The sequence below is a fragment of the Rhinopithecus roxellana genome, chromosome 5 (assembly GCF_007565055.1).
Source record: "Rhinopithecus roxellana isolate Shanxi Qingling chromosome 5, ASM756505v1, whole genome shotgun sequence".
Taxonomy (NCBI): Eukaryota; Metazoa; Chordata; class Mammalia; order Primates; family Cercopithecidae; genus Rhinopithecus; species Rhinopithecus roxellana.
This window is the reverse complement of record NC_044553.1, coordinates 150129725-150145609: the sequence shown is the minus strand read 5'-3', so window position 1 is coordinate 150145609 and position 15885 is coordinate 150129725. Positions and strand designations below refer to the sequence as shown.

At 37.5% G+C, this 15885-nt stretch overlaps 1 protein-coding gene across 1 annotated transcript in view; it reads left to right on the top strand.

The window, feature by feature from the left end:
- CATSPERB (cation channel sperm associated auxiliary subunit beta) overlaps window positions 1-15885 on the top strand; it is a 151576-nt gene that overhangs the window by 72777 nt on the left and 62914 nt on the right. The window contains exon 15 of the mRNA XM_010358596.2: window positions 5938-6082. Coding sequence (XP_010356898.2) covers window positions 5938-6082 — 145 coding nt within the window. The remainder of the gene's footprint in view (window positions 1-5937; window positions 6083-15885) is intronic.

Genomic DNA, 15885 nt, shown 5'->3' with positions numbered 1-15885 from the left:
TCTAGCTAGACAGAAAAGTTCTCCAAGTCCCCACTCGACCCAGGAAGTCCAGCTGGCTTCACCTCTCGTGACAGAAGGCACATCTTCACATGGCAACAGGAGAGACAAGAGTGGCAGAGTGAAGGGGCAACAGCCTCTTATAAAACCATTAGATCTCATGAGAACTCACTCACTATCATGAGAACAGCATGGGGGAACTGCCCCCATGATCCAATCACCTCTACCTGGTTCCTTCCTCAACACCTGGGGGTTATGGGGATTATAAATCAAGATGAGATCTGGGTAGGGACACAAAGCCTAACCACATCAATTTTGGTTTTTTTGTTTGTTTGTTTTTTTGTTTGTTTGTTTTTGAGACAGAGTCTTGTTCTGTCACCCAGGCTGGAGTGCAGTGGCACCATTTCGGCTCACTGTGACCACCACCTCCTGGGTTCAAGTGATTCTCCTGCCTCAGCCTCCCAAGTAGCTGGGATTACAGGCACTTGCCACCACACCTAGCTAATTTTTGTATTTTTAGTAAAGAGGGGGTTCCATGACCATGTTAGCCAGGCTGGTCTCAATCTCCTGACCTCAAGTGATCTGCCCACTTTGGCCTCCCAAAGTGCTGGGATTACAGGCATGAGCCTCTGCACCCAGCCAATATCAGTTTAAAACCCCTAATTTCTTCTTTGACCCTTGAATGTTTGTTCCCCTTATAAGAGGCACACAGTTTGCATTTGGTCGTGTTCAGGTTTCTCCACATATATAACAGGTGATCATCTAAATAGACTTCTTGGGCATGAAGTTCCTCCAGTATCCATCTTGTGTTTTTTTTTTCTGTGTATTTCTCCAACTGTGTAGAATCCTATGACTTTATTTACTCATTTTCTGTCATTTTTTGAAAAAGTGGTTGCTTCCTTGTCTTTTGTTCTAGAATTCCTAGGGCCCATGGATTGGAAACTAACAGTGACGTAAGGAGTTGTCATACTTGAACTTACGGTTTAAAAGCATGTAAATCAAATTTTTTGCCAGTATGTTATACATCTCAAAAATTCAGGCTGAGTGAAGTGGCTCACACCTGTAATCCCAGCACTTTGGAATGCCGAGGTGGATGGATCGCCAGAGTTAGGAGTTCGAGACCAGCCTGGGCAACATGGCAAAACCCTGTCTCCACCAAAAAATACAAAAAAAATTATCCAGCTGTGGTGACATGTGCCTGTGGTCCCAGCTACTCAGGAGGCTGAAGTGGGAGGATTCATTGAGCCTGGGAGGTAGAGGTTGCAGTTAGCCAAGACTGTGCCATTGCACTCCAACCTGGGTGACAGAGTGAGACCTGATCTCATACACACACAAAATCCATTTATGTGTGTTTTGATTGTGGACAATAAATAGTCAGAATTAAAGATAAAGTGTTTATATGGTGTCCTCTGAAATGGAGCTAAGAAACAGAACTAACAGTTGAACAAAAATTTAGAAAGGCCAAGGAATTGGAACAATTCTTGTGGAAACAGAAGAACAATAGCTAAAACTGATATAAATCTAATAGAGCTTACAAAACGGCCCAGCTGGATGTGAGGGTTGTACAGCAACCAAGATGTCCTTTACTAGGAGAATGGACAAATATACTTGGTATATCCAGATGATGGATTATTATTCAGTGCTAAGCAGAAATGAGATATCAAGCCATGTAAAAGACATGGAAGACTGTAAGGGAGGCCGAGGTGGGAGGATCACCTGAGGTCAGGAATTCGAGACCAGCCTGGCTAACATGGTGAAACCCTGTCTCTACAAAAAATACAAAAATTAGCTGGGTGTAGTGGTGGGCACCTGTAATCCCAGCTACTCAGGAGGCTGAGACAGGAGAATCGCTTGAACTGGGGAGGCAGAGGTTGTAGTGAGCCAAGATTGCACCACTGCACTCCAGCCTGAGCGATAGAGTGAGACTCTATCTCAAAAAAAAAAAAAGGAAGAAACTTAAATGCATATTACTAAGGGATGGAAACTAATCTGAAAATGCTACAAACTTTATGATTCCCATATATAACATTCTGGAAAAGGCAAAACTATGGAGAGAGCAAAAAGATCCGTGGCTGCCAGGGATTAGAGGGCAGAGAGGTTGGATAGGCCGAGAACAGAGGACTTTTAGGGCAGTGAAACTCTTCTGTCTCATACTATAATGGTGGATACATGCCATTATACATTTGTCTAAGTCCATAGGATATACAAGACTAAGAAAGGTCCCTAATGTAAACTATGGACTCTGCGTGGTAATGATGTATCAATGTAGGTTCATCAGTTGTTGGGGAATGCTAGTAATGGGGGAGACTATGCATGTGTGGGGGAACTCTTCCACTACAATGTAAATATATGTAACACTACTGAACTGTATGCTTAATAATGAATAACATGATAAAGTTTATGATATGTGTTTTTTACCTCAATAAAAAAGAAAAATTTATAAGATAACCAATAGTTAGATCACAAATCACTTTTGTATTTTGACCTAGAAAATATCCACCATCTCTTCACAAAATTGAAAACATCTGAATTAATTTTTAATAATTTTGAGCACCATCCATATGCAGTAACACAATCAAGACAAAGGATATTTCCAAAGTAATTTGCCAATGACTTATAATTTGGATCCAGTTAAACATTCAAAATGAAAAATAGTAAAGGAAATGAAGACTGATCCTAAGTTACACTGGTGATATGGGCCAAAAGCTCACTTGTAAGTCAGCCATTTAGCAGTCAGTTTTCTCATTTGGTTAGGCCCCCAAATCAGATCATAGAGTCTCTTAACTTCACTTTTTACCTAGTGAAAGTTCTCTGCATCCTCTTTTTAAAAAAAGGAGGAGGGGGAAGCAGAAGAGGAGAAGGAGGTGGAGGAGGGAGGAGGAAGGAGAAAGAAGGAAGAAGGAGAGAAAAACGAAGAGACTTTTTCATGAAGGGTATCCTAAGAAATGAAAAACAACAATCTGCAAACTGGGAGATGATATTTGCAACACATTTAACTAAGAAAGAATTATAGAAGTAAGAATATATAAAGAATTTCTGCAAAGCAATATGAAAAAGACAACTTAATAACAAAAAGGAAAAAACACACAAATGAGCATATCACAGAAAAGGAAACAAGTGGAATGAATATGTGAAGAGATGATGGAGTTTACAAGCAATCAGGGAAATACAAATCAGGAATGAACAATGATATCATTTCCAGATACTTAATTGGCAAAATTAATTCTGACGACACAAAATGTTGAAGAAAGTGTAGATCAACAAGATTTCTTATATATTGCTGCTGGGAGAGTAAATTATTACAACTATTCTGGAAAGCAATTTGCCATTATTATTATTATCTTGTGAATGTGAATATTTGCATATCCTGTGTCCCACCAATTTCACTTTTCAGCAAGGGAAATACATATATCCAGAGACATTTTAAAATGTTTGTCATGGGTACTGCTAGTAATAAGATCAAATTACTAAAATTAATCCAGATGTCTATGAATAGGAAAATGAATAAGTAAATTACATCTTATTCACCGAATGAACTTTTATATGGAAATGAAAAAGCAAATGAACTGAGCTGTATGCAACATGTATGAATTTAAGTACATAATGTTGAGGAGAAGTAAGTTATAGAAGACAATATATGGTATGGATAGCCCTTTTTACAAAGAGCAAAAATAAGTAAAATTAAACAATATGTTATTTAAACATATGCGCTAAAATTAATTTAAATACCAAGCGAGTGAGAAAACACAAAATTCAAGATATTGGATATGTAACAGGAAAGGTAGAGGGATAGGAATGGGGAGAAACAGGAAGATGTAAATTACTAGCAATATGCTGATTCATAGGTTTTCAGTTCACACAGTTCATTGTATTATTAAATAATATAAGGAAAAATACAAATGAGCCATGTATAGACAAATAATTTAAAATATTTAGGGAAAAAATGCAATGAGATGTCATTTTTCATTCAGATCATAAGTAAAAATTAAAAATAAAGTTTTGGTCATATCAAGTATTGGTGAGGTTTGGAGAAACAGATACTCTCATACACTGCTGGTGGGACTATAATCTGGTTCAGCAAAACTGAAGAGCACTTGGGTAGTCTCTATTAAAATTGTAGAAATGTGGCTAGATTCAGTGGCTCATGCCTGTGATACCAGCACTTCGGGAGGCCAAGCCCGGGAGCTTGAGACCAGCCTGGGCAACATGGCAAAAACCCATCTCTACAAAAAAGCACAAAAATTAGCCAGGCATGGTGGCATACACAGATAGTCCCAGCTACTTGGGAGGCGGAGGTGAAAAGATCACTTGAGCTGGGAAGGTAGAAATGGCAGTGAGCCAAGATCATGCCACTGCACTGCAGCCTGGGTGACAGAGACCTGTCTTATATATATGCATAGCATCTGACTCAGCAACTCAATTTTTCAGTATTTCCTTTAAAGATAACACTGTGACATTAGTACAGATAGGCAGATAAATGATAGTTCACTGCATAAATGATAGTTCAGTACTATTCACAACACTGAAAATTTGGGTACAACTTTTAAATGTTCATTAGTAGAAAAGTAGACTATCTCAAGTATGATATATCCATAAGTTGGAGATTATGGGACAGTGTAGAAGAATGTGCTGATCCACATGAGCTAACATAAAAAGACCTGAGACATAGGGTTGCGTGACAAATGTAACTTACAGAACAGGTACAGTATGATACAAGTTCGAACCTACTGTTCAAGGTGCCCTTCCTTAGACACCCTAACTACCTCCCTGCTCACCAGTAATGTTTGCAGGGCCCAAAGCAAGAATGAAAACTGAGGTCCACATACCGTATGTTTCGGCTCATGGATTGTATTATGCCAGCAATGAGTGCTGCATCCTGAGTAACAGAAGCACCTATGTGTATTCAGTACGTTTCCTGTGTGTGTTTGTAATATTCAGGCCCAGTAAGCAAGCAGTCCAGGGCAAAGGTACTTCCTGTCCAAGTCTAAAAGCCTTTCTCTACTCCCCACCATAAAAATGAAATCAGTACTGTACATATTTTATTGGTATCTGCATACATATGAATGTAAATGCTTAGAATTTTCAAACTGAAAAACTGGTTACCTCTGGGAAGAGATAGAGGAGACTAGGATTATATCAGATGAGGTATAAAAGGAGAATTATTTGGATGGTGGTCTCAGACTCTTCAGCCATATTTATAAAGTTGGAAATGCAAGAAAAGCCTATTTTCTTGTATAACTTGTTATTAAAATTAATTTTTAAAAATCCGAACAACAGAAATCTTCATGTGAATGAGTCTTAGGCTATTAAAAGAGGTAGCAAGTGAGAATCATTAATACATAATTGATCTGTTTTATCCTCAAACAACTCTTACCTAAAGATGAGGAAATAGAGAAACTAAGATGCTACAGTAATAAACTAATATAACTGTACAGTGAGATAAGTGATTTGAGGATCTACGAAGGTACCAGGACACATCCCTTGCAAATGACAAGGGCTCTTCCATGCAAACTATGTCTGCATATATATTTGCCAGATACCTAGAACATGAAGTATTATGTCAATATGGCATAAACCCCTCCCCAGATCCAAATGCACCCAGCACTCCATTCTTTTATGAACACGGAATTATTTGGGAGATCATAGGAATAACTTTGTTGTTTTATACAATCACTATGCATATTGTGTAGACCTGGTACTCTGACACAGACACCTTCATACACACTCTAGGACGGAAATAGAAGGTAGACAAAGTAGATAAGGAGTCTGCATACGAGTGTGTGTGTGTGTGTGTGTGTGTGTGTGTGTGTGTGTGTGTGTGATGAATGTAGGCATATGGAAAAGATCATGCCACATGGCTATTCTCATGTAGGCTGATAGGTAATTGCCAACTGTTGCATGGCAGCTCTTTAATGAGGTATTATCTCTTTATTCCTTTAGATATGGCTTTCAGTCGATGGCGGCAGCACCTTTCAATTAGTAGCTGACTTTCATGATGATATCATAAAGAAGACTTTTCATAGTTTTTATACATCAGCTATTACTTTTGTTTCTCAACATGGAAAGGTTTACTTGACAAAGGCAGGTAAGAAATTTGCTTTCACTGGTGTAAGCATTACATGTGGCCCAGGATTAGAAGATATATGAAAAATCTGCCGTATTAATTAACTAATCCTAAGATCTCAAAACTATTAGGGGTGATGGATTTGTAGGATCTATAGAAGTAGTATCCTATGGATAGCCCTAAAGAAAGGCAACACTAGGTCACCATGCTATGTTCTCATTTACCATTTCAGAAATATTTTACTGTCCCAAAAGCCAAATAATAACAGCTGCCACTTGTCAAGCTACAATTGTGCTCAGCATGTTACAAATATCGTCTCATTCGATATTCACAACAACCTTGCTGAAGTACGTAATGTTAGCTTACTTCTGCTGATTACACTGATACAACTGACACACAACTAGTAATGGTGGAGTTGTGTGAATGATACACTGCTGTCATCGCTTTCATTTGGCAATCTTGTGCTTTCATTGATCAAGTCTATATAGTTCCTATCAGTGTTTGCATAGCAAAAGAAGTAGCTAATTTTTAAGTATAATTGTACTTCTTAACTAACAAATACTGATTTTACATATTCATGGGGTACAAAGTACTATTTTGATACATATAATGTAGAGTGATCAGATCAGGGTAATTAGCATATCTGTCATCTCAAACATTTATCATTTCTTTGTATTGGGAATGTTCAATATTCTCTTCCTAGCCATTTGAAACTATATAACATATTAGTGTTAACTATGCCATCCTCCAGTGGTATAGAACACTAAAATTTATTCTTCCTATCTGGCTGTAATTCTGAACCCTTTAGCAAATCTCAAAACAGTTAATATTGATTGACCTTAATGACAGTTGCCCACTCCTTTCCAACTCAGTCTAGGTCCTAGCCTAGGACCCTAGAGTGATAAAGGGACATGATTCTCAATTTACTTCTATATGTTCGTGACCTGCATTTTCGTTTTATTTTGTCATTCTATTATTGAGTCTTTGAGATCTTGTTTTGTTGAATTTAGTTTATTAATATTTTTTGAGCAGAATATGAAAGTAAATTTACCACTTCTCTTGGGATATGCTTTGTCTCAACTTGATTCTTTTTATCTTTACATGCTGTTAGTTTCTTCCTTCTCTTCCCTTCCTTTTTTAAAAAAAATTTATTCTTAATTTTTGTGGGTACATAGTAGGTGTATAAATTTATGGGATACATTAGATATTTTGATACAGGCATACACTGTGCAATAATCATATCAGGGTAAATGGGGTATCCATCACATTAAGAATTTATCCTTTCTTTGTGTTACAAACATTCAAATTATATTCTTCCAGTTATTTTAAAATGTACAATAAATTATTATTAACTGTAGTCACTCTGTTGTGCTGTCAAATACTAGATCTTATTCGTTCTATGTGATGATATTTTTGAACCCATTAACCATCGCCATTCTCCCCCTACATAATGCCCCACTACCCTTCCCAGCCTCTGGTAACCATTATTCTACTCTCTATGTCTGTGAGTTCAATTTTTAAAATATTTGGTTCCCTCAAATAAGTGAGAACATGCAAACTCTGTCTTTCTGTCCCTGGCATATTTTACTTAACATAATGTCCTCCAGTTCCAATCATGTTGTTGCAAATGACAGGATCTCATTCTTTTTTATGGCTGAATAGTAGTACTCCATTGTGTATATGTACCATATTTTCTTTATTCATTAATCTGTTGATGGACACTTAGGCTGCTTCCAAAGCTTCACTATTGTGAATAGTGCTACAATAAACATGGGAGTGTAGCTATCTCTTTAATATACTGATCTTTTTTGGGGGGGTATATCCTAGCAATGGGGTTGCTGGATTATATGGTAGCTCTATTTTTAGTTTTCTGAGGAACCTCCAAATTATCCTTCATAGTACTAATGTACTCTCCATTGTACTAATTTATACTCCCACCAACAGTGTACAATCTCCACATCCTCACCAGCATTCATTATTGCCTGTCTTTTCGATAAAAGCTCTTTTAACTGGGATGAGATGATAATCTCATTGTAGTTTTGATTTGTATTTCTCTGATGGTCAGTGATATTGAGCACCTTTTCATACGCCTGTTTCCCATTTGTATGTCATCTTTTGAGAAATGTCTATTCAGATTTTTTGCCCATTTTAAAATCAGATTGTAAGTTTTTTCCTATTGAGTTGTTTGAGCTTTTTATATATTCTAGTTATTAATTCCTTGTCAGATGAGTAGTTTGTAAATATTTTCTCCTGTTCTGTGGATTGTCTCTTCACTTTGTTGATTGTTTCTTTTGCTGTGTAGAAGCTCTTTAACTTGATGTGATTCCATTTGTCCGTTTTTGCTTTGGTTGCCTGTGTTTGTGAGATACAAGAAATCTTTGCCTAGATTAATGTCCTGGATAGTTTCCTCAAAGTTTTCTTTTAGTCATTTTATGGTTTTTAGATTTAAGTCTTTAATCCATTTTGATTTGATTTTTGTGTGTGGAGAACAAGGTCTAGTTTCATTCTTCTGCACATGGATATCTTCTGCATATGGATATGGATGGCCTAATATATATTCTATTTATTTCAGAATGATCTATGTGCTGAGGAGAAGAGCATGCGTTCTGCAGCCATTGGTTGAAATGTTCTGTAAATATCTATTAGGTCCATGTAGTCTACAGTGCAGATTAAGTCCAATGTTTCTTATTTGATTTTCTGTCTGGATGACCTGTCCAGACAGAAAATCATGTCCAAAGGTGAACATGGGTTGTTGAAATCTCCAACAGTTATGGTATTGGGATCTGTTTCTCTCCTTAGCTCTAATAATATTTACTTTCTGTATCTGAGTGCTCCAGCATTGGGTGTATATATATTTATAATTTTTATTTTCTCGCTGAATTGACCCCTTTATCATTATGTAATGACCTTCTTTGTCTCTTTCTATAGTTTTTGTCTTGAAATCTATTTTGTCTGATATAAGTATAGCGACTTCTGCTCTTTTTTGGTTTCCACTTGTATGAAATATATTTTTCCATCTCTTTATTTTCAGTCTATGTGTGTCTTTATAGGTGAAGTGTGTTTCTTGTAGGCAACAGATCACTGGGACTTTAAAAAAAAAAAATCCATTCAGGCACTCTATGTCTTTTGATTGGAGAGTTTAGTCCATTTACATTAAATGTTGTTATTGATAAGTAAGAACTTACTCCTGACATTTAGTTAATTTTTTTCTGGTTGTTTTGTGGTCTTCCCTTCCTTCTCTCTTTCCTTCCTATCTTCCTTTTAGTGAAGGCAATTTTCTCTGGTAGCATGTTTTAATTTCTGTCTTCAAGCTCACTGATTTTTTATTCCACTTGATCAATTCTATTAATTTCTTGCTTTTATTTTTTGTATATCTGTTGTATGTTTTTAAATTCTAGGTTGCTGTAATATCTTATAACCCATTATTTTAAACTGACATGTCTTGAAAAGTTGTTGTAGTTATTATATTTGATCAGTGTGTCTTTTAGTTTTTCTACTCAAGATATGAGTTTACACACCATAATTAACATGTTATAATATTCTGTGTGTTTCTGTGTACTTACTATGACCAGTGAGTTTTGTACCTTCAGATTATTTCTTATTGCTCATTAATATCTTTTTATTTATGCTTGAAGTATTCCCTTTAGCATTTCTTATATGGCAGGTCTGGTGTTGATGAAATCCCTCAGGTTTCTTTTTTTATCTGGGAAAGTGTTTCTTTTTCATGTTTGAAGGATATTTTTGCCAGATATACCATTCTAGGATAAAAGTTTTAAAAAACATATGTCATGCCACTCTCTCCTGGCCTGTAAGGTTTCCACTGAAAAGCCTGCTGCCAGATGTGTTGGGGCTCCTTTGTATGTTATTGTTTCTTTTCTCTTGCTGCTTTTAGGATCCTTTCTTTATCCTTGAACTTTGGGAGTTTCATTATTAAATGCCTTGAGGTAATCTTCTTTGGCTTAAATCTGTTTGGTGTTCTGTTACCTTCTTCTACTTGAATATTGGTGTCTTTCTCTAAGTTTGGGAAGTTCTCTGTCATTACTCCTTTGAATAAATGTTCAATCCCTATCTCTTTTTCTATCTCCTCTTTAAGGCCAATAACTCTTAGATTTGCCCTTTTGAGGCTGTTTTCTGGATTTTACAAGCATGCTCCATTCCTTTTTATTCTTTTTTCTTTCATCTCCTCTAATTGTGCATTTTTAACTGGGCTGTCTTCAAACTCATTAATTCTTTATTCTGCTTCATCAATTCTGCTGTTAAGAGACTCTGATAATTCTTCAGTATGTCAATTACGTTTTTCAGCTTCAGAATTCTGCTTAATTCTTATTGTTTCAATCTCTTTGTTATATTTATCTGACAGGCTGGATTCCTTCTCTGTATTATCTTGAATTTCCTTGAGTTTTCTCAAAACAGCTATTTTGAATTCTCTGTCTGAAAGGTCACATATCTCTGTCTCTCCAAGATTGGTCTCTCGTGCCTTATTTTGTTCCTTTGGTGAGGTCATGTTCTCCTGGATGATCTTGATGCTTCTGGACATTGATTGGTGTCTGGGGATTAAAGAGTGTGGTATTTATTGTAATCTTCACAGTCTGGGCTTGTTCATACCTGTCCTTCTTGGGAAAGCTTTCCAAGTATTCAAAGGGACTTGAGTGTTGTGATCTAAGTCTTTGCTCACTGTAGCTGAATCTGCATTAGGAGGTACCTCAAGCCCAGTAATGCTTTGGCTATTGCCAACTTGTAGAAGTACTGCCTTGGTGGTCTTGTGTAAGATCCAGGAGAACTCCCTATATTACCAAGAAGAGACTTTTGTTATCTTACCTTACTTTCCACCAAACAAATAGTGTCTCTTTCTCTGTGCTAAGCTGCCTGGAGCTAGGGCAGGGGTGATGCAAGCACCCCTGTAGCCACCACCACTAGGACTGCACTGGGTCAAACCCAAAGCCAGCACAGCACTGGGTCTTGCCCAAGGCCCACAGTGCCCACTGCCTGGCTACTACCTATGTTTACTCTAGGCCCAAGAGCTTTATAGTCATCAGGTGATGAGTCCAGCCAGGGTTATGATCTTCGCTTCAGGGCAGTGAGTTGCCCCCAGCCCCAGCTAGGTCCAGAGATGCCATCTGGGAGCCAAGGAAGTTGAGACCCTTAGAGTCTATGTGGTATTCTATTCTACTGTGGCTAAGCTGGTATCCAAGCTGCAAGACAAAGTCTTTCCCACTCTTCCCTCCTTCATCCTGAAGCAGAGCAGTCTCTCTCCATGGCCACCACCCATGGCAATTACCTCCTGGCTACCGCCACTATTCACTCAAGGTCCAAGGACTCTTCAGTCAGCTTCTGGTGAATGCTGCCAGTCCTGGGTTTCTCCTTTCAGGGCAGTGGCCACACTCTGGCCCAGGGCAGGTTTAGAAATACCACCCAAGAGCCAAGTACTGGAACCAGAGACCCCAGGAACCCACTTCATGCATTGTCCACTGTGGCCAAGCTGGTACCCAAGCTGATTTCTGGTTCTTATAAAGGTGCTTTCTTGTGTTCATCATTGTTCAATTTGATGTTCTGCAGGGATGGATAATCATTGGAGGCTCTATTCAGCCATCTTGCTCTGCCTCCTCTCTATAATCCCTCCCTTTCTAATCTTCCCTACTCCCCTCCTCTACTCACCCACCTCCTTCTTTATCCCTTTTCCTTCCTTCTTCTTCTATTCCTCCCACTCTTCCTGTTTCCATCAAGTTCATCATTAAAGATGCAGCACTGGTCAGATCTTCTATTTGCTCTAACATAGTGTAAGTGAATTATTCTTGAGACCCAACTGCTTCACCTCATTTAGATAGGACTTGGACCCATTTTCTCAACTCAGTGAAGTGCCTTGGAAAGTGGTAAACCTGGTTTCACTCATGAGGGTTTGATTTTTCCCTTTACTTTTCCTTTTGATATCTTCTCATCCACTGTCACCTTCTTATATGGTTTGGCTGTGTCCTCACCCAAATCTCAACTTGAATTGTGTCTCCCAGAATTCCCACATGTTGTGGGAGGGACCCAGGGGGAGGTAATCGAATCATGGGGGCTGGTTTTTCCTGCACTATTCTCATGATAGTGAATAAGTCTCACTAAATCTGATGGGTTTATAAGGGGTTTCCGCTTTTGCTTCTTCCTCATTTCTCTCTTGCTGCAACCATGTAAGAAGTGCCTTTCACCCTCTGTCATGATTATGAGACCTTCCCCAGCTATGCGGAATTGTAAGTCTAATTAAATGTCTTTCTTTTGTAAATTGCCCAGTCTGAGCATGTCTTCATCAGCAGCATGAAAAGGGACCAGTATACCTTCTTACTTGTTAGGAGAGTATTACCGAGAGTCTTCAGGATTTTGTTGATTTACCTTCCTTCTCTCAATGTTGCCTCAACAATGAACTATTATAGATTATTGGGTAAGTTTTGAGATTGAGGTAGACTTGGAAATATCTTATTAGGTCTAACAGGAATCAGAAAAACACTCTCACCAAGACAAGACAGAGGCTGTGTTTGTTTTTAACACACAGCATTTTTTATTGTCCAGTTTAAAACCAGTTTCTTCTGATCTTCAGTCTCTGATATGATTTTAAATGACAAATTTCTGAAGGTTTCTGACATAACTTCAAAAAGCATGGTTTTGTAGGCCTCAATATTTTGTCCTTGATGTTCACCAGCAAAAGCAGTTTTACAGATATAGAATCTCCTCTATTGGTCCTTCCTTGTTTGAGGATAAAGAGTGACTACAAAATCCTGATTCTATTTCTCCAGATCTTCACCACTCAGTTTATTTATTCTCTATTCTGTCAATAAAGCTTTTGTTTAACTTATGTTAGTATCAGGATTAATCATTGTGGTTCATATGTCTGAATCGTGTGTTGAGACAGCAGCTGTGTCAACCTAAGATTCTGGTGATCACGCATCATATGATTGTGAAATAAATGAAAGTAATCGTGAATATTGTTAGGAGCACAATGTGGAACATTTCCAGTATTCCAGAAAGCTCCCTCTTGCCTCTTGCCATATTTTTTTTTTTTTTTTTTTTTTTTGAGACAGAGTCTTGCTCTGTTGCCCAGACTGGGGTGCAGTGGCATGATCTCAGCTCACTGCAACCTCCACCTCCCGAGTTCAAGTGATTCTCCTGCCTCAGCCTCCCAAGTAGCTGGGATTACAGGTACCCAGGCTGGTCTCAAACTCCTGACCTCAAGTGATCTGCCCATGTAGGCCTCCCAAAATGTTGGGATTACAGGCATGAGCCACTGCGCCCAGCCTAATGGTATTTCATTGAAGATTTAGTTTGCATGAGAATAATGTTGAGCACATTTTAATGTGTTCATTTTTATATTCTTTTTTGCAAATTCTTTTCAAGTCTTTTTTGAATAAAATTTTGATTTGAGTTACTTGCTGATTTCCATGAGATTTTAATGTATTATGGGTATGATTTTTTGTTAGAAATATGACTTGGAAATATCTTCTTGTAATTAGTGGCTTGTCTTATTTACCTTAGTCATGGTATCTTTTGAACAAAAATTATTAATTTTTGAAAGCTCAATTGATCAATCTTTACTTTTATGGTTAGCACTTTTTACTTCTTGTTTTCTATTTAAGAATTCTTTGCCTATCCCAAAGCTATGAAGATATTCTCCTGTTTTCATCTGGAAATTGATTGTTTTAGATTTCATATACAGATCAAATGTAAAATCTCTAATTTTGTATATGTTATGAAGTGAGGTTCATTTTTTTCCCGTATGACTACCAGAGCCTCTACTCTGGCCTTGAATTGAATATTCATCTTAAGCTTTTCTTTTTGCTTTTGTAAGCCCTCCAATATATCCATAAAAGTCACGCCACCCCCAATCTTTGTAAAAACCATGGTTGTCATTGTAATCACCTGTAGCTACTCCACTGGACCACCTCAAGCCTTGCCCTCCACAGACACTGCATCCCACACTCGCCACAGAGATAATTTGAGTAATTGTGAAGCCCTTGCTTGCTATGGTTTGCCAGGCATAAGTGGTCATCTGTTCACTCAGTAAGTATGTAAGCAGCTCAGTCCCAGAATTCCACCTCTATATTCTATGCCCTAGGGACATTGTAAGTAAAAACACTATATCAGTTTTGGACTATGCAGGAAACATAATTCCACTCAGGTGTTTTACCTGAAGAAGCTTTATAAGGAGACTATTTGCAAAGGGCAGACATGGTTAAAGGGAGCAACGGTGATATTAAAATATCCAGAGACTAGCAATGGAAGAAAGATGTTACAGTCTCTTCGCTTAGAGGGATAAGATAGATAGATGGCATTACTAAAGCCCAGTCAAAGCTGGAATGGAGTAGGGACCACCCTTTAAGAGGTGTAGTCTAGGAAGCTCACAGCCACAACAGAACCACACCACCAAAGCAAGAAGAAAGAGGGTGAAAACTACCTTAACTTCTGTTTCCTTCCCCTTTCTTAACTCCTGCTGCTGCATTTCATTTGCCAAGCCCAATCAGGAGTCAACTGGAAACAGCACAAAGATTGCAATTCATAAAAATCAGTCTTCCATTGCACCAAACAGGAAGGAGAAAGTCTGAGAGTGGATCTGGAGGAATGGCCAAATAAAGAATAAACAGTGCATTTTGTGAAATAAAAACCAAAATAGACCTAGGAAGATAATGTTGGAAACAGTAAAAATAACACCTAAGAAAACTAAATTGTCAATAAAAATTATAAAATATTTAAAATTATAAATATAAACTACAGAAACATACCCAGATGTAAAATGAACAAATAAGTGGAGAAAATCTAAAATAATAAATATAGATGCTAAGGATTCAGAAACTGCAAAATTGTAGGAATTTCTAGTGATGAACAAAAATTGTGGCTGTATGTTTCTCTCTTTTATCTACAGTTCCTGGCATAGTATAGCCCTCTGATAGAAATGGGTGGGTGGATGGATGGATGGATGGATAAATACAAAAAATAGAAAGAACAAAGGAAACCAAAATCAATAATGACATTAATTTTTTGAACTAAAAGCAAAACAAACCAATACTAAAAGCAGAAACACTCTTCTGAATTATTTGAAATGGAAAATGTAAATCAATTTTAAAGAAACAAAAATCAAGCCAGCCTTGGATTCTTCTGCTGCAACTGTGCCTGTTGCATATTCTAATATAGAACCTCCAAAAAAATTAGTTTCACATAAGAATTTGGAACCAACTCAACTCATTATTCATATTCATATTCATTTTCTAAAAGAGAATGTAGAATTCTTCTACAACAAATCATGGTGATTCCTTCCGTGACACTGGCTTTACTGATAAACGTAGGTCCTATTGCTTTGTTTTATTCTCTGCACCCACAATAACTTTGTTTGAAAGCATTTTAAGCAGCAATAAAACTCAACATGTATTGCACCAATGATCTAGGAAGCTCAATTAAAGTGATGACAGTATAAATAACTGAGACAAAGTACATGCATGGGTAGGCAATTGACCACTATGGTTTGAGTGCCCTCTGGCTGACAATGATTGTAAGACACATCAATTATAAGACGTGTCTCAATGCCCAAGCTGTTAACATGTGAAACAAGCATTTCTTGCCATATTTATCCACAAAATATGGCATATTGAACCTTAGCAATTACATCAGCAAAGTTTTGCTACTGAAAAGCTCACGGGAGCATAAGAAAAAACCTGACTACATGTGATTCAGAGGAAATAATTATGAATATTATTGACACAAAAAATAAAAACACAGTTGGAGACTTTCAGAACTGCAAGATAAAATAATCAAGAATTTAAAAGACAAGAGGAATAACAAAAAGTTAAAACCAAAAAGCC